General features: G+C 42.3%; 1 protein-coding gene across 1 annotated transcript; it reads right to left on the bottom strand.

Moving 5' to 3' along the window:
- Positions 1-5,294: 5,294 nt before the first annotated feature.
- On the bottom strand, positions 5,295-19,311 carry LOC135525214 (L-lactate dehydrogenase A chain-like). The gene is made up of 8 exons (XM_064952944.1): positions 19,223-19,311; positions 18,049-18,174; positions 13,604-13,721; positions 13,145-13,318; positions 12,432-12,605; positions 12,176-12,293; positions 6,695-6,818; positions 5,295-6,332 (listed from the first exon to the last, which is right to left on the bottom strand). Exons 2-8 carry the CDS (start codon positions 18,172-18,174, stop codon positions 6,168-6,170), a joined length of 999 nt encoding a protein of 332 aa, XP_064809016.1. The 5' UTR covers positions 19,223-19,311; the 3' UTR covers positions 5,295-6,167.
- Positions 19,312-19,668: the final 357 nt, after the last annotated feature.

Here is a 19,668-nt window from a genome sequence, read left to right on the forward strand (position 1 = left end):
GTAAATACTGCACTCTGATCCACAAAACCTCAAACCTATAGAACATTTGTGGGCCAAACTGAAAAGTCATGTGCAATCACGGAGGCCTTACAAAACCTGACTCAGTTACACCAGCTCTGTCAGGAGGAATGGGCCAAAATTCACCCAACTTATTGTGGGAAGCTTGTGGAAGGCTACCCGAAACGTTTGACCCAAGTTAAACAATTTAAAGGCAATGCTACAAAATACCAATTGAGTGTATGTGAACTTCTGACCCACTGGGAATGTGATGAAATAAATAAAAGCTGAAATAAATCATTCTCTCTACTATTATTCTGACATTTCACATTCTTATGATCCTGACTGACTTAGAACAGGGAATTTTTACTGGGATTAAATGTCAGCAATTGTGAAAAACTGAGTTTAAATTGGCTAAGGTGCATGTAAACTTCCGACTTCAACTGTAAATACTGCACTCTGATCCACAAAACCTCTTTGCTAGATTCATTATAGTGTTAAACAAAGCGTGTGAAAGTGATCTTCAAAACGTGATGTATTTTTATTGGAATTTGCTAGATTCTGACATGACTTACTGCAGCTTGAAAGATAACAGTTGATGGTTACTAAAATAACTATTTAAAAATTGGTAGACGCTATGCCTAATCTGTTTTCAGATTTGACATCGGAGCAGCAGGGGAAGAGTTCATACCCCCTATGTTTTTGTCTGACTTGTTGGGGGATTGGTCAAATGGCAGTTGTTTGGAAAAGGTTTTGGAAAATGTGGTAATGCAGTTTCTAAAAGAGTTGTACCGTAAGATCCGAGGTGAATATTTTGTTTCCGCGAAGAGTTTGTATAGCAGGAAAGTAGAGGAAGACTCATACACTATACGTTTTTGTCAACATTTTGGGGTAGTGGTCAAAACGGTAGTTGTTTGCAAAAAAGTTTGAGAAAATGTTGATGAGGTAACTAAAACAGCTATATTGTTAGAGATGTACTGGATATTTCTGTTATTATTTCAGATTTGCCTGCCTGTGCCATTAAACCCCTACAACTCATCCAGAACGCCGCAGCCCGTCTGGTGTTCAACCTTCCCAAGTTCTCTCACGTCACCCCGCTCCTCCGCTCTCTCCACTGGCTTCCAGTTGAAGCTCGCATCCGCTACAAGACCATGGTGCTTGCCTACGGAGCTGTGAGGGGAACGGCACCGCAGTACCTCCAGGCTCTGATCAGGCCCTACACCCAAACAAGGGCACTGCGTTCATCCACCTCTGGCCTGCTCGCCTCCCTACCACTGAGGAAGTACAGTTCCCGCTCAGCCCAGTCAAAACTGTTCGCTGCTCTGGCCCCCCAATGGTGGAACAAACTCCCTCACGACGCCAGGACAGCAGAGTCAATCACCACCTTCCGGAGACACCTGAAACCCCACCTCTTCAAGGAATACCTAGGATAGGATAAGCAATCCTTCTCCCCCCCCCTTAAATGATTTAGATGCACTATTGCAAAGTGGCTGTTCCACTGGATGTCAGAAGGTGAATTCACCAATTTGTAAGTCGCTCTGGATAAGAGCGTCTGCTAAATGACTTAAATGTAAATGTAATGTAAAATTTGAATTCCATAGCTGTAGACCGAGATTTAATACCCTCTAACTTTTTGTCTAAGTTGTTAGAAAAGTGGTCAAAGTAGATCATTTGTTTCAAAAGTTGTATTTTTGACAGTGAATGGCAGTTGGAAGTGATGATGTCACAATGGGGAGCTTTAGAATGTTGAGGAAAATGCCATGAAAGTGAATGAAGATTGATTATAATGTAAAAAGTATAAAATATATAAAAAAGTTTAACTTCTGACCAGTCTACACGTTTTAAAGTTGATGGCCACTGTCACACTGAAGAAGTAATTCTCTTCACGGATTAATCCCAGTTTCAACTGTACTGGGCAGATGGCAGACAGCGTGTATGGCATCCTGTGGGTGAGCGGTTTGATGATTTCAACGTTGTGAAGAGTGCCCCATGGTGCCTGTGGGATTATGATATGGGCGGAAATAAGGTACGGACAATGAATACAATTGCATTTTATCTAAAGCAATTTGAATGCATAGAGATACCGTGATGAAATCCGCGTGCCACTCATCCGCTACCATCACCTCATGTCCAAATTCTTCGATGGCCTGCATACTCACCAGACATGTCACCCACTGAGCACTCACTGTTTGGGATGCTCTGGATTGACGTGTATGACAGTGTGTTCCAGTTCCCCCCAATATCCATCAACTTTGCACAGTCATTGAAGATGAATGGGACAACATTCCACAGGCCACAATCAACAGCCTGATCAACTATCAACTATCCGAAGATGTGTTGCACTGCAGGAGACAAATGGTGGTCACACCAGATAGTATCTAGTTTTCTGATCCATGCCCCTACTTTTTTTAAATGTATCTGTTACCAACAGATGCATATCTGTATTCCCAGTCATGTGCAATCCATAGATTAGGGTCTAATTTATTTATTTTAATTGACTGATTTCCTTATATGAACTGTAACTCAGTAAAATCTTTGAAATTGTTGCAAGTTGCATTTCTATTTATGTTAAGACCAGTTTGTCAATGACGCATTTTGACACTGAATTAGTTGAATCAGCTGTGCTAGTTCAGGACTACATCATTATTGGAAACGTCTGGAGGTCCTCAAGGAAAGATTTGAGGAACACAGCAGTATGGATAGCATAAATCGGCGCTTTTTGCTCTAGAGACAGTTCGCTCATTGTAAGAGGACATTTCGTCTCTGCATAAACAAGAAAACTATATTTCTCCACAGCCTAATATGTGAGACTAAATTATTCTCCCAAATTGTGCAGTTACCTTATCTGACTCTAGGTGGCATCCACACACGGTGTGAAATATACAAAGATGACAGAGAACATGCTCAATGTCAAATCAAATGTATGTCACATGCGCCGAATACAACAGGTGTTGAATACAACCTTACAGTGAAATGCTTACTTACCAGCCCTTAACCAGCAATGCAATATTGGACACCATATTAATTCCTTGTATGCCAATGTTTCACATGATCAATATTAATGTTCTACATGCCATTGTATCGAAACATGCATTTCACAAACTACGTTGTAATCTTTCAGAAGTTACATTATCCATGCTCAAATACGTCTCACACAACCAATGACCAATAGACAGTCAAACAATAATTAATAGGGCAAATGTAGACACCGCACACTGTCCTGGGTCTTTGCTTTAATCGATGAAGACCTATCCAAAATTATAATCATTAGACCAAAAAATTTCTAAATGAAATAACAAGTAGACAAGCATTGTTATCTGTTGTCATTCACGTGAACTCTGGATCTACTGCCCGTCATTCTGTTGACCTTTCATCAGTGGTAGAAAAGTACTCAATTCTCATACTTGAGTAAAACTAAAGATACCTTAATAGAAAATTACTCAAGTAAAAGTCAGTCACCCAGTAAAATACTACTTGAGTAAAAGTCTAAAAGTATTTGGTTTTAAATATACTTAAAAATCAAAAGTAAATGTAGTGTCTAAAATATACTAAAAGTACAAATAATTTAAAACTCCTTATATTAAGCAAACCAGATGGCACAATTTCCTTGTTTTTTTATTTACGGATAGCCAGGGTCACAATCCAACACTCAGACATCATTTGTGTTTAGTGAGTCCGCCAGATCAGAGTCAGTAGGGATGACCGGGGATCTTCTCTTGATAAGTGTCATGCCCTGGTCGAAGTATTTTGTGTTTGTCTTCATTTATTTGGTCACGCCAGGGTGTGCCATTGGTTTTTGTATGTGGTGTGTTTGTATTGGGATTGTAGCTTAGTGTGGTGTTCTAGTTAAGTCTATGGCTGTCTGAAGTGGTTCTCAATCAGAGGCAGGTGTTTATCGTTGTCTCTGATTGGGAACCATATTTAGGCAGCCATATTCTTTGAGTGTTTCGTGGGTGATTGTCCTTACTGTCCTGATGTCCTTGGGCCGTGTTTATTTACACCAGTATAGGCTGTTTCGGTTTTCATTACGTTCTTTGTTTTGTAGTGTTTGTAATTGATTCGTGTTTTACGTTTGTTTATTTAACATGGATCGCAATCTACACGCCGCATTTTGGTCCGACTCTCCTTCACACCTAGAAAGCCGTAACAATAAGTGTGTGATTTGGACCATTTTCTGTCCTGCTATGCATTCAAAATGTAACAAGTACTTTAGGGTGTCAGGGATAATGTATGGGGTAAAAAGTATATCATTTTCTTTATGTAGTGAAGTAAAAGTAGTCAAAAATATAAGTAAAGAAAAGTACAGATACCCCCAAAAATACTTAAGTAGTACTTTAAAGTATATTTACTTAAGTACTTTACACAATTGCCTTTCATTGAACCTGACCTTTAACCTTCTGGCTGGGCTCTGTTCCCCTCCCTTTGTGACCTCACTGGAGTGCCGGGCTGCCTCAGAAAGGTCTTCTCTGTAACCAGAGTAGGTTGACCCAAATGTCAAGGGATGTGGTGGTCTCAAACCCCTCAGGACACTGAGCTATATTTAACCTCTGGGTAGACATTTACCCCTTAAGAGCTGCACTAGGAGGGGAGTAGAGGGGTGAAAGAGGATAAGGTTCACCATGAGATTAACCATGACATTCATGTTGCTGACTCCAGCCCGCTTGTTCAGATACAATACAGAGCACCCCCCTTGTAAACCGGCTGGGGAACCCTTGGTTGACAAGAAAAAGTGAACATAAAACAATTCCACAACTTAAGTCAGTTTTCACATTTATGTTGAAATTTAGTAAGTTTAAGACTGTTAGATGGATTACTATGACACTGTTAGTTTTGTGAAGAAAATAACCTCCATATCATTCAATGGCTGACCATCACCTGTATTCCGTGTGCAATTCTAGGTAATTTGTCCCTCAATGCCGACTGAGGGCGACCTTGGATTGTGCTCGCAGTCCCCATTGCTTATTTATCTCAACTGTTCTGTCAATATTGATCCAATTGGCATTTGGAACAATTAAGAGCGGCTTTAGTGAACATCAATAGTGAAGAGGCGACTCTGGGATGCTGGCCTTCTTGGCAGAGCTCCTCTGTCCAGTGTCGGTGTTGTTTTGTCCATCTTAATATTTTATATTTATTGGCCAATCTGAGATATAGCCTTTTCTTTGCAACTCTGCCTAGAAGAATCAGTAGAATCAGCTGCAATTCTAACACGTAAACACAACTCCCATACAGGCATGATATAGCTCACACGTGCACGGACACATAGAGAGTGACGAAAGAGAGGCTTGTTTCATCCTGGTAGTTTTATTTGGTTGGTGGTGAAGAAAATCGGAACATGTGTACATTCAGCTGCCTTGACAAGCACAGGACAGAGCCGTAGTTCCAGTTCAGCTCATAATAACTATATAGGCCTTTATCGCAGTACCATCACAGCGGAGTTTGGGCCACTGAGGCTTCAGTCCAAAGCTACATCTCCATGTGGCTTTGGACTGAAGCCGCAGTGGCCCAAACTCCAATTTTAAGAAATCATCATTAACGGTGACAAAACTGAGCAGACATTTAGGGTGCACAGAACATTGATTGTAACCATCAGTTACTTACAGGTCAGGTTTTAACCCAAAACATAACATTCGAAAGTGCCATCAGATTGTGCCATCAGATTTTTTTTTATGTGAGCACCCAGACAATTCCAATGTTTATAACGCTTTTAGTTATTGACATACAAAAGAGCAGGTACAGTGCAATTGGCAGTGTGTTCAAACCCACTGCCTTTCTTCAGACCTAGTCCTAGTCTTACTTTCTACCGATACCAAACAAACACACCTTAGTTTTGCAACTGAATGGCTCTGGCCAACTCTCGCACACACTAAACAAAGAGTGCAATGGTGGAAATCAACCTGCTCACAATTTCAATCACTTTCTAAAACATTAACAGGAAAAGAGTGTGAATAACACAAGAAACATCGATGACATAGTACAAGCCAACACATTAATATCTTGAAACAGCAAAATGACTTTGATTGGCTTTTCAACTAAGCTACTGTACATAATTGATCCTGCCTAAAAGGCTTCATTTGTACCATCAATAGTAAGACTATAGGGGAGAACAAGGACGGGTATACAGAAGGTGGGATTGGGGGTTGGGGATGTTACAGAAGGGCACACAGGACTCTTTACAAGGTGAGCTCTTTCTGTACGCCCCATAGGGTCTCGGCGCTGTTGCTCAGCTGCTTCTCCTCCTCGGGCTTCAGAGTCATGTGGATGATGTCGGTCAGACCGCTGTTTCCCAGCACACAGGGCACGCTGAGAAACACCTCCTCCTTCACACCGTGCATCCCCTGAGAAGGGGTCGGGGATGGATGGAGGCAAAGAGAGAAACTGGTTAAGGGCCGAACACAGCTGGAGTGTTGGTTTGGGTGGGGTGGACGGAGGGGCATGTGTGTACATGAGAGGTAGGTGTGTGTGTATGTGGGGAAGGGTGCGTATTAGCATGTGTGTGCCAACTTAATCCTTACATCTTCAGTCTTAACAAGCATTGGTTACAGTATATGCTTTGGCATATGCTCTGTCAGTTTGAGACTAAAAAAAATATTAAAAGAAAGACTTTACTCCTAGTCTACAACCACAGGCAATGATAGAGGACGCAACATTGCATCTGTCCCATTTTGGCAGATGGACTCCGGGCATATGGTCTTCTTACCTTGACCAGGGTGGATACAGGGTGGACTTTATGGAGATTCTTCAGGATGCTCTCAACCAGGTCAGCGACGGACAGGCCGATAGCCCAGGAGGTGTAACCCTTCAGCTTGATGACCTCATAGGCACTATATGACATAGAGTGAAACGAGGGGAGGCGTTAGAGGGGAACATCCAAGATACAAACATACACTACATGACCAGAAGTATGTGGACACATGCTCGTCAAACATTTCATTCCAAAATCATGGCCATTAATATGGAGTTGGTCCTCCATTTGCTGCTATAAAAGCCTCCACTCTTCTAGGAAGGCTTCCACTAGATGTCAGAACATTGCTGCGGGGCTTCCATTCAGCCACAAGAGCATTAGTGATGTCGAATACTTATTTTTCCGTTATTTTACCAGGTAAGTTGACTGAGAATACGTTCTCATTTGCAGCAATGACCTGAGGAATAGTTACAGGGGAGAGGAGGGGGATTAATGAGCCAATTGTAAACTGGGGATTATTAGGTGACCGTGATGGTTTGAGAGCCAGATTGGGAATTTAGCCAGGACACCGGGGTTAGCACCCATACTCTCACGATAAGTGCCATGGGATCTTTATTGCCCTCAGAGAGTCAGGACACCCATTTAACGTCCCATCTGAAAGACGGCACCCTACACAGGGCAGTGATCCCAATCACTGCCCTGTGGCATAGGGATATTATTTTAGACCAGAGGAAAGAGTGCCTCCTACTGGCCCTCAAACATCACTTCCTGCAGCATCTGGTCTCCCATCCAGGAACTGACCAGAACCAACCCTGCTTAGCTTCAGAAGCAAGCCAGCAGTGGTATGCAGGGCAACTGATGTTGGGTGATTACGCCTGGCTCACAGTCGGCGTTCCAGTTCATCCCAAAGGTGTTTGATGGGGTTGAGGTCAGGGCTCTCTGCAGGCTAGTCAAGTTCTTCAACACTGATCTCGACAAACCATTACTGTATGGACCTCACTTTGTGCACTGTGGCCTTCCCCAAACTGTTGCCACAAAGTTGGAAGCACAGAATTGTCTATAATGTCATTGTATGTAGTAGCATTAACATTTTCCTTCACTGAAAGGGGCCTTGCCCAAACCATGAAAAGCAGCACCAGACCATTTTTCCTCCTCCACCAAACTTTGCAGTTGGCACTATGCATTTGGGCAGGTAGCATTTTCCTGGCATCCGCCAAACCCAGATTTGTCTGTTGGACTCAGTTCTTGTCAGACTGTTCTTGTCTTGACTTTGCTTCCAGAGGCATTTTGGAACTCGGTAGTGAGTGTTGCAACCGAGGACAGAACATTTTTTACGCACTACGAACTTCAGCGGTCCCGTTCTGTGAGCTTGTGTGGCCTACCACTTTGTGGCTCCTAGACGTTTCCACTTCACAATAACAGCGCTTACAGTTGATAGTGGCAGCTCTAGTAGGGCATACATTTGAAGAACTGACTTGTTGGAAAGCTGGCATCATATGACGGTTCCACATTGAATGTCACTGAGATTGCATGGCTGTGTACTCGATTTCACACACCTGTCAGTAACAGGCGTGGCTGAAATAGTTGAATACACTAATTTGAAGGGGAGTCCACATACTTTTGTATATATAGTGTATATTACACATACACACCTTTAAACACATCTATATAACCTATATATAACATATGTGTAACCTTCATAACACTTTTATACACACACCTTTAACCTACACCTCTACATAACCACACCTCTTTAACCTATAAGATAGGTATAACTTTCATAAAACATTTAAAACAACCATCTAATTTTTGGGGAAATATGGGTAGTTTTTCCTATTGTAAATGCTAAAAACCATTAGTGGAAGATATACACTAAGTATAGCAAACATTAGAAAGACTTTCCTAATAATGAGTTGCACCCCCCTTCTTTTGCCTTCAAAACAGCCTGAATTGGTCGGGGCATGGACTCTAGAAGGTGTCGAAAGCATTAAACACAGGGATGCTGGCCCATGTTGACGCCAATGCTTCCCACCCACTGTTGTGTAAAGTTGGCTGAATGTCCTTTGGGTGGTGGACCATTCTTGATACTGTTGGGTTCTGAGAATATTAAATATAAGTATTCATGTCACTGAGGGAGAGAGGTTAATGTATAACCTTTACATTAATGTCAGGATATGTTATTGTTAGCCATCAGGGATCCTATTGGAAGGGAGCCTCTGGGAGGAGAAGAGACACAGTCTGGTACCAGTCACCATGACAGCCGTAAGTTGGGGAGGAGTGAGGACTTTGGGGCAGAGGTCAGGTCAGATGAAGTGAGGAAGAACCAGAGATTCTGGGTTCGAGCCCAGGCTCTGTCGCAGCCGGCCGGACCGGGAGGTCCATGGGGCGGCGCACAATTGGCCCAGCGTCATCCGGGTTAGGGAGGGCTTGGCCGGCAGGGATATCCTTGTCTCATCTCGCACTAGTGACCACTGTGGTGGGCCGGGCGCAGTGCACGCTGACCAGGTCGCTAGGTGTACAGTGTTTCCTCTGACATATTGGTGCAGCTGGCTTCCAGGTTGGATGTGCGTTGTGTCAAGAAGCAGTGCGGCTTGGTTGGGTTGTGTTTTGAAGGACGCATGACTCTCGACCTTCGCCTCTCCCGAGTCTGTACGGGAGTTGCAGCGATGAGACAAGACAGTAACTTCTACCAATTGGATACCATGAAAAGGGGGGTAATAAAAAATAAAAAATATCCGTGCTTTGTGTGAATATGTTTTTGTCGGTTCAGCTGTTCAACCTTCTGGGATGAATATACTTAGTTTAAGATTTCATAGTTTCCGTTGAGTTCTTACTCTGATAATTGGAACCTAACAATACAGACGGGAAACTGTTGAGTGTGAAAAACCCAGCAGTTTTGCAGTTCTTGACACAAACCGGTGTGCCTGACGTTTTTTTCCTCACCCATTCACTCTTGGAATGGCACACATACACATGATTGAAGTGACATCAATAAGGGATCATAGCTTTCACCTGGTCAGTCTATGTCATGGAAAGAGCAGTGTACCTTTCTGAATGTTTTGTATATTTAGACTATTTTGAAAACAGCATGGACAAATGCCATTAATGTAGTTATAAAGTGGGTTGTGAATTACAAGTAAAAACATGTAATTAATGGTAATGCCATTACACTCTACAGCATTCCATAACAACAAGTAAAAGGCTTTAGTCATTGGCGTAGTCAGTGCTTACTGTGTTAGTCCAGCATGTTTTCCAAATTCCTTCCTCCATTACACCAAAGTCCATTAGATTTTATTAGGCCTGTAGTAATTAGTAATTTAACTCTACCTCAACCATTGTGTTAATGATATATACAGTATAGACTGATTCATTTGGAGTTCAACTCTATGGACCAGTTTCCATATTAAGCCGAACCCTGGACTAAAAATCTATTCCAATGGAGATTCACCATTGAGTATGCTTTTTAGTCCAGGACTAGGCTGTGTCCATGAAACTGGCCCTAAAAGCAGAGTTTTTCCAAGTATGACAGGCTACAAGTTCACTAGATCAGATTTCTAATTATATAAATAGTACAGTCGTGGCCAAAAGTTTTGAGAATGACACGAATATTAATTTTCAAAGTCTGCTGCCTCAGTTTGTATGATGGCAATTTGCATATACTCCAGAATGTTATGAAGAGTGATCAGACTAATTGCAATTAATTGCAAAGTCTCTCTTTGCCATGCAAATGAACTGAATCACCCAAAAACATTTCCATTGCATTTCAGCCCTGCCACAAAAGGACCAGCTTACATCATGTCAGTGATTCACTCGTTAACACATGCTTGAGTGTTGACGAGGACAAGGCTGGAGATCACTCTGTCATGCTGATTGAGTTCGAATAACAGACTGGAAGCTTCAAAAGGAGGGTGGTGCTTGGAATCATTGTTCTTCCTCTGTCAACCATGGTTACCTGCAAGGAAACACATGCCATCATCATTGCCTTGCACAGGCAAGGATATTGCACCTAAATCATCCATTTATCGGATCACCAATAACTTCAAGGAGAGCGGTTAAATTGTTGTAAAGAAGGCTTCAGGGCGCCCATGAAAGTCCAGAAAGCGCCAGGACCGTCTCCTAAAGTTGATTCAGCTGCAGGATCGGGGCACCACCAGTACAGAGCTTACTCAGGAATGGCAGCAGGCAGGTGTGAGTGCATCTGCATGCACAGTGAGGTGAAGACTTTTGGAGGATGGCCTGGTGTCAAGAAGGGCAGCAAAGAAGCCACTTCTCTCCAGGAAAAACATCAGGGATAGACTGATATTCTGCAAAAGCGATTGGATTGGACTGCTGAGGACTGGGGTAAAGTCATTTTCTCTGATGAATCCCCTTTCCGATTGTTTGGGGCATCAGGAAAAAAGCTTGTCTGGAGAAGAAAATGTGAGCTTTACCATCAGTCCTGTGTAAAGCATCCTGAGACCATTCATGTGTGGGGTTGCTCCTCAGCCAAGGGGAGTGGGCTCACTCACAATTTTGCCTAAGAACACAGCCATGAATAAAGAATGGTACCAACACATCCTCCGAGAGCAACTTTTCCCAACCATCCAGGAAAAGTTTGGTGACGAACATGCTGCCTTTCCAGTATGAAGGAGCACCCTTCCCTGAGGCAAAAGTGATAACTAAGTGGCTGGGGGAACAAAACGTCAATATTTTGGGTCCATGGCCAGGAAACTCCCCAGACCTTAATCCCATTGAGAACTTGTGGTCAGTCCTCAAGTGGCGGGTGGACAAACAAAAACCCATTCTGACAAACTCCTGCCATCAGTCAGGATGTGGCCCAGAAGTTAATTGACAGCATGCCAGGGCGAATTGCAGAGGTCTTGAAAAAGAAGGGTCACTGCAAATATTTACTCTTTGCATCAACTTCATGTAATTGTCAATAAAAGCCTTTAACACTTATGAAATGTTTGTAATTATACTTCAGTATTCCATAGTAACATCTGACAAAAATATCTAAAGATACTGAAGTAGCAAACTTTGTGAAAATTAATATTTGTGTCATTCTCAAAACGTTTGGCCACGACTGTATATTCGTGTGCTACAGTAGTCTCTGAGCTCTGCTTTACCCAACCATTAGGGCTCCTGAGCGGTGCAGCGGTCTAAGGCACTGCATCTCAGTGCAAGAGGTGACACTATAGTCCCTGGTTTGAATCCAGGCTGAATCACATTCTGGCTGTGATTGGGAGTCCCATAGGGCGGCGCACAATTGGTCGGGGTAGGCCGTCATCGTAACTAAGAACTTGTTCTTAACTGACTTATGTTCATTAGGCATGAAACGGAAGAAAACGAGCCAAAAAGGAGTGAGTACTATATGAATGGAGTACTATCTGAACTTCTCCACTAAGTAACGCATTTCCCATTGCAAACATTTTTAAAAGGGTGATCCCTGATTAACTTGACCATTGATAAGTAAAGATAAAGTTGAACATATAGCCGATGTGTGTTTATAAGACTCACCCATTGACCACCATCTTGTGGACGTGCTTCCAGTCCTCCTTGTCTGCGTCTGTGCCCATGTCTGGGTTCAGGCCCTTCAGGGAAACACCGGCAACATTCACACCACTCCATACGGGCACTGGGAGAAAGAGAAGAGACAGGCATCCAGTCAGTCTGTCATAGACACAGTACCAATGTATGTGAAAGTCTTCCACAATATTGTAATCAGACAGACAGGTTCCGGTGTGGAGTGTATTTGAAGCCATAGCCTACATACCGCTGGAGTCTCCATGCTCTCCAATGATCCAGCCGTGACAGCTGGATGGGTGAAGGTGTAGCTTCTCGCCCATCAGGTGGCGGAAACGACCAGAGTCCAGGTTGGTCCCAGAACCGATGACGCGGTGACGGGGGAAACCACTCAGCTTCCAAGCCACGTAGGTTAGGATGTCAACTGGGATGTTGGAAGAAGGGGGGTGACAAATATTAGCACAATCTGAGTTAACAAAACAAACCCTAACCTTTACCCTATCCTTAACCATATCACTAACATTATGCCTAAAATTATATTTTTTCTTTGTAGAAATGTTCACTGTATAGCCTATATTGACTTTTGCAGATGGTCATACAGTGGGGACCGAAAGAGAGGGGAGGAGGGGTGAAGGAGTGACACATTTTATAGGAGTTGTCAGCAATAGGACCGTGGAGTTGTTAATAGTAATGTAACCTGACCCTGATCATGGAAAGCTACAGGATGAGCAGGCGTTTGTTCCAGCCCAGGACTAACATTATTCAAACCTATCAATCACTTATCATAATGCTAGGGTAATGATCAAGTCACTAGACGATGTTCAACTGAATTACCTTCACTTCCACTTTTCTATTTATTGTACTCTATCTGTCTACCTTCCTGTTCTATTGCTCTCTCTTTCTCTCTCTCATCCATCTCTCTCTTTCTCTCCCACCTTCTCTCTTATCCCTCTCTCCTCGTACCAGGATTGGAGACAACCAGCAGGATGGCGTTGGGGCTGTACTTGACGATCTGGGGAATTATGAATTTGAAGATGTTGACGTTGCGCTGCACCAGGTTCAGACGGCTCTCACCCTCTTGCTGACGAGCACCGGCTGTGACCACCACCACCTTGGAGTGGGCAGTCGTACTGTAGTCTTGAGTGAGATATAAGATGCATGTTAAACATACACAAATGCAACCTAGTGTTCCGAAGCACCCCCGCAACAAGTGTGTGTGTGTGTGTGTGTGTGTGTGTGTGTGTGTGTGTGTGTGTGTGTGTGTGTGTGTGTGTGTGTGTGTGTGTGTGTGTGCGTTTGTATATGTGTGTGTGTTTGTGTGTCTGCTCAACTTGTGCGTGTATGTTTGTGTGTGTGCACAACTCGTTTGTGCATATGTGTGTTTCAGAGTGTGCGTGCATAAGTGTATGACTCTTCACTCACCCTTGTCGCCCACGATCTTGTGAGTCTTGCAGAAGAGGCTGCCATGCTGCAGGTCCATGACCTCACCCTTTAGTTTATCTTCCATCACGTCAATCAGGCACAGCTCATCGCACAGGTCCTGGTCAACACATGCAAACCAGGAATATTATGGTTCAGGAATATACTCCATATAGAAAAGTATATGTCTATACTGTACATAAGGGGCTGGTTTCCCGGGCACAAATTAGGGCAAAATCTATTTCACTGTTGAAACTGCTTTTTAGTCCCGGACGATGCTTTATTTGTGTCCAGGGAAACTGTTCCTGCTCTATTTTACTAAAACATTTAATGGTGGAATGATCATTATTTAGTAGTACACTTTGTAGTTTTTAACAATTTAACCTATATAAAAATTAGTTATGTCTAAAATGCATTTTCACTGTGTTTTATTTTGACAACTGACCAGGCCCATCTCACACGTAGAGGCCTAAAACCACTTCCCTCCAGTCCATTGTCTCATTGATACCAGTCTCATGCCAAATAGGCCTATTGAACAACTGGATATAATAACCTTCTATTGATTGGTTATCACACAAGCCCTGGAAAAAACACACTGGCCGCCCACCAGTTACCTCCGGCTCACTCCACTCAGACTTGACATGCACAGCTCTCAGCAGAGGTCTATTTCCTGTAAGCCTTTGTTTCCTCACTGGCTTAGTTTGCATCCCTAATGGCACTCTATTCAATATATAGTGTACTACTGTTGACCAGGGCCCACATGGTGTATGACAATACATTGAGTGTACGAAATATTAGGAACATATTCCGAATATCAAGTTGCACCCTCTTTTTCCCACAGAACAGCCTTAATTCGTCGGAGCATGGACTCTACAAGGTGACGAAAGCATTCCAAGGGGATGCTGGCCCATGTTGAATCCAATGCTTCCCACAGTTGTGTCATGTTGGCTGGATGTCAACTTGTGTGGTGGATCATTCTTGATACTCATGGGAAAAACTGTTGAGCATGAAAAACCCAGCAGCATTGCAGTTCTTGACACTCTCAAACCGGTGTGCCTAGCACCTACTACCATAACCCGTTCAAAGGCACTTAAATCTTTAATCTTGCCCATTCACCATTTGAGTGGCTTAAAAATCCTTATTTAACCTGTCTCTTCCCCTTGATCTATACTGATTGAAGTGAATTTAACACGTGACACCAATAAGAGATCATAGCTTTCACCTGGATTCATCTGGTCAATCTACAGTATGTCATGGAAAGAGTAGTTGTTCCTAATTTTTTGGGACACAACCTATGCCAGTGAGGTCAAAGGTAGTACAATAGGGAATAGGTGTTATTTGGGACGCAATAGTCAGGAGCCTTGTTTATAGGTCTTTTTTCATTTTTTTTATGTTTACCCCCTTTTTCTCCCCAATTTCGTGATATCCAAAAGGAAGTTACAGTCTTGTCCCATCGCTACAACTCCCGTACGAAGGTCGAAGGTTGAGAGTTATGCGTCCTCCAAAACATGACCCTGCCAATCCGCACTGCTTCTTGACACAATGCTCGCTGAACCCGGAAGCCAGACGCACCAATGTGTCGGAGGAAAGTAGATATGGACAAGGATATCTCTACAATTTCTCCAGAATTAAGACGTTGGTCTTCATTAAAAACCAACCCACTGGAAACAGATGTCAGTTCAATGTCTAGTTTTGATTTACAAAAATATAAATATAAAGTGGTGGTCCCATGTTTCATGAGTGAAATAAAAGATCCCAGAAATATTCCATATGCACAAAAGGCTTATTTCTCCCAATTATTTTGCACACATTTCTTTACATTCCTGTTAGTGAGCATTTCTCCTTTGCCAAGATAATCCATCCACCTGACAGGTGTGGCATATCAAGAAGCTAATTAAACAGCATGATCTTTACACAGGTGCACCTTGTGCTGGGGACAATAAAAGGTTACTCCAAAATGTGCAGTTTTGTCACGCCAGAGATGTCTCACGTTTTGAAGGAGCGTGCAATTGGCATGGTGATCGCAGGAATGTCCACCAGAGCTGTTGCCAGATATGTGAATGTTAATTTCTCTACCATAAGCTGCCTTCAGGGTCATTTTAGAGAATCTGACAGTACGTCTAACCAGCCTCAAAACTGCAGACCATGTGTAACGACGCCAGTCTGATCATCAGTCTGATCAACTATATGTGAAGGAGATGTGTCACGTTGCATAAGGCAAATGATGTTCACACCAGATACTGGTTTTCTGATCCATTCCCCTACCATTTTTTTAAGATGCATATCTGTATTCCCAGTTATGTGAAATCCATAGATTAGGGCCTCAGGAATTTATTTCAATAAACTGAGTTACTTATATGAACTGTCACGCAGTAGAATCTTTGAAATTGTTGCTGTTACATTTATATTTTTGTTCAGTGTACATTTGCTTGAGTTGTCAACTAATGTGAATTTAACATGAAATCAACAACAAATGTCACCACATTGGATTTATTGTAGATTCAAATGACATGGTGACCAAAAAAGATGAGACGCCCTTATGTTGATTACTTTTGCAAATCCAATCAGTATCCCCTGTCGATTCAACGCCATCATATAGATTTTGGGGGGTCGAAATGACATGGAAACAACTTTGATTCAACCAGTTTTTGCCCTGTGGGAAGTGCCTACTGGCACTGTGGTTGGATGCACAGTCCAATTGAAATTAGACAACGCACATAAAATTAAGAGGCCTATTTAGTAAAAAAAACATATTGTCCCGAATGGGAATAAGGGTTCCCCATTCCATGTCCAATGCCAGAGCAAAATCGAATATTTGAAAACATTGTACAGAAAGGCCAAGGACTGCAAGAGCAGGAGTGGGAACGGGAGTGCCCGATAGCCATTTTAGTCAGAGCTGGACGCGGTATTGGGTGACCATCCCAACACCCGTCCGTTGATCATTCTAGACAGTGCTGTGTCAATATTGAGGGAAAGCTGCTGAGCGCTTTATCAACTTTTTTGGTAATGTGAATAGTCTAATTCAGTTGCTATATCAGATATGAAAATAATAAAGCGGTACAATGCCTTTAGATAGTATCTCTTAGATAGTACCTCTTTACTTTTTTCACATTTTGTTACAGCCTGAATTTGAAATGGATTAAATTTAGATTTTTGCTTACTGGCCTAACCACAATACCCCATAATGTCAAATTGTTTTGACAAATTAAAAACAAAATCAAATGTCTTCAGTCAATAAGTATTCAATCCCTTTGTTATGGCAAGCATAAATAAGTTCAGGAGAAAAATGTGCTTAACATGTCACATAATAAGACTCACTCTGTGTGCAATTACAGTGTTTAACATGATTTTTGAATTACTACCTCATCTCTGTACCCCACACATGCAATTATCTGTAAGGTCCCTCAGCCGAGCAGTTAATTTCAAACACAGATTCAACCACAAAGACCATGGAGGTTCAGGCACTTTTTGGTAGATAGGTAAAAAAAAGAAGGAAAAAAAGAGTAATTGAATATGTGAAAAAAGGAAGCCTGTACAAAATAAAAAATATTCCAAAACATAAATTCTGTTTGCAAAAGGGCACTAAAGTAATACTGCAATAATGGCTTTTAAAAAGTACAAAGTAAGGTGCTTAAAATTATTAAAATATAAAAAACAATTGTGATTGTTTTAAATTGTGGTTAGGAAATAAAGGTAGACATGGTTTTAAAAAGGTAGTGGTAATATTTCATTCAGCACAGAAATGTGTAGGCAGCTTATACCCGGAGTAGGTTGTACCAAAAGACTATTATCTTTTCAAAACTGTAATGTTTACACAAATTCTGATTTATTTCTAGGGATACAACATCCTGAAATATATGTATTTGTATTTGTTTGAAATAATACTATATTTCCCTTGACGGAGTGATGCTGAATGTAAAAAAATGTCTCTCCTTACCGCACTCTCTCCTAAATTGTAGAATATGTCCAAACTGATGAGTAAAGGCACATTGCTTTCTGTAAGCATGGCTACTTTTAGTTTGACACTAGAGTTAGAACAATGGAGCTAATGGCCTGGTCATGTTCATTAGGGCACGCAACAGATTTGTTTTTTTGTATTTACATGTTTTAACAGAAAACAATGTCATATTGGACACGTACATGCAGTCCCTCTCTGTTTAGGTACTTATTCTTCCGTTTGGTGCCAAATGAACACAACCCTGGACATTGTGTCCTAGTCATGTCTGTCTAACTTCTTATGTTCATTCATTTTCATGCACTTTACCTAAACACCCCTTTGCTCTGTCGTCTATCTCCCTCATTCCCAATACCGCCACAATTCACACTGTAACCCCTGTCACTCTGGTTAAAAGTCTTACACCCTTTCATTCCACCCAAATCTCTTATTCTGACAACAGTTACTGCAGTTTTTTGTAAGGGGGTCCCCCCACCCCCTCCATTCGTCTCACCTTGAGTAGGACGCTGACTGCGGAGGCCATGCCAACCATGCCGACGCCAACAACTGTCACCTTGCTCCGGGAGCCAACAGGCTCACCAGCCAACACATGGGTGATCAGCTTCTCCTTGGTAGTCATCTGAAAGACAGAGAGAGACAGAGACAGAGAGAGACAGAGACAGAGAGAGAGAGAGAGAGAGAGAGAGAGAGAGAGAGAGAGAGAGAGAGAGAGAGAGAGAGAGAGAGAGAGAGAGAGAGAGAGAGAGAGAGAGAGAGAGAGCCCAGCATAAAATCTTCTCTCCCGCACCCTTCCGCACCCTTCCAGTTGCCCTGCCTAACTGACCACAAACTATTATGGGGTGGCAATGGTGTCATAACATGGGTGCTATTTATACTTCCTGGTTCGGGGAGAACGATGGTAAAGGGCCTGTTTAGAATATGACATTAAATTGATGACACAGCTACAACAGCATTCAGCTATTTTAGGCTCCAAATTTCCACCCTGTTAGGATCTTGTATTCATTATTGGTTGTTCCACCACGTTTTCTTTTTGCTTAATACCCTGTTGTGCTTCAATTCCATCCTGTTAGGTCAGTATCAGGATAATCAATGAGAGGCTATGCATTCTCTGAAGAATAATGAACCATGTGGAAGGCGTGCTCCATGACGCTCTAGCGAAGTGGAACTAACCTTCCACGGGGTTGCATTATTTTCCAGAGAACGTATATCCTCTCGTTGATTATCCCTTAATAAAGATTTGCTAGTTTAGCTAACCAAACCATCAGTCTTAGCTTTCTATTATGAGCATCTAATTCAACAATGCCAATAATGTTTTCAATTCGACTTTTGCTTTCAAAAGCAGCTGAATAGAACATGTAAGAATGAACTATAGCCATTGAATTTTACCATGCTGATATAGCGTGCATTATAGGGAAATAGAATGCCCTTCAAGCTAATCAGAATCAAGTATTCAACAATGCCTAGTATAATTAAGCAATAAGCCCACGGGATGTGGTATATGGCCAATATACCACAGCTAAGGACTGCCTGAGTTTGACCACTAAAAGTGCTAGAATACCACCCAAAAATTAAACAGGTACTTTCCCCTAATGTTTTGAGGTCCAAAAAAGGCACGCAAAGTAGGAATGACCCATCCCATTATTTGATCACAAAATCTGATGTCTCACCTTGAAGGCTTAGTGAAAATGATGTGGAAACAACACTGAGAAGCGAGTTGGAATGTCTTCGGCTGGCCTCTTCTCCCCTGGCTGGATGCAGCTTTTCTGCAGCAATGGAGCACATGGGGAGGTTAACGGTATTTAAATAGCTTAGGGGTGCCCGGGAGACATTGCGTGTTTACATATGAATCATACCAGACCTGTCAGTGTTAAATGTCACGTTGATGCAGAGCAAACGTAATTGCTGTGCTCTTGGATACGGTAGTGCGCGCCACGCTCGGTTAATGTGTCTCTGCATAGACTTTTCTGTGCTATTGCCCAAGTGCATCATCAGAGGAATCCCTCCAGTAGCCCTTCTTTACTCTTGAACAAGAAGCCTTTTTATATAGTGTGAGTTATATCATTTTGGGTCCGTTCTATTTCATCACACTGAAACCCAGTCACATCACATAAAC

This window comes from Oncorhynchus masou, chromosome 31, assembly GCF_036934945.1.
Source record: "Oncorhynchus masou masou isolate Uvic2021 chromosome 31, UVic_Omas_1.1, whole genome shotgun sequence".
NCBI classification, from domain to species: domain Eukaryota; kingdom Metazoa; phylum Chordata; class Actinopteri; order Salmoniformes; family Salmonidae; genus Oncorhynchus; species Oncorhynchus masou.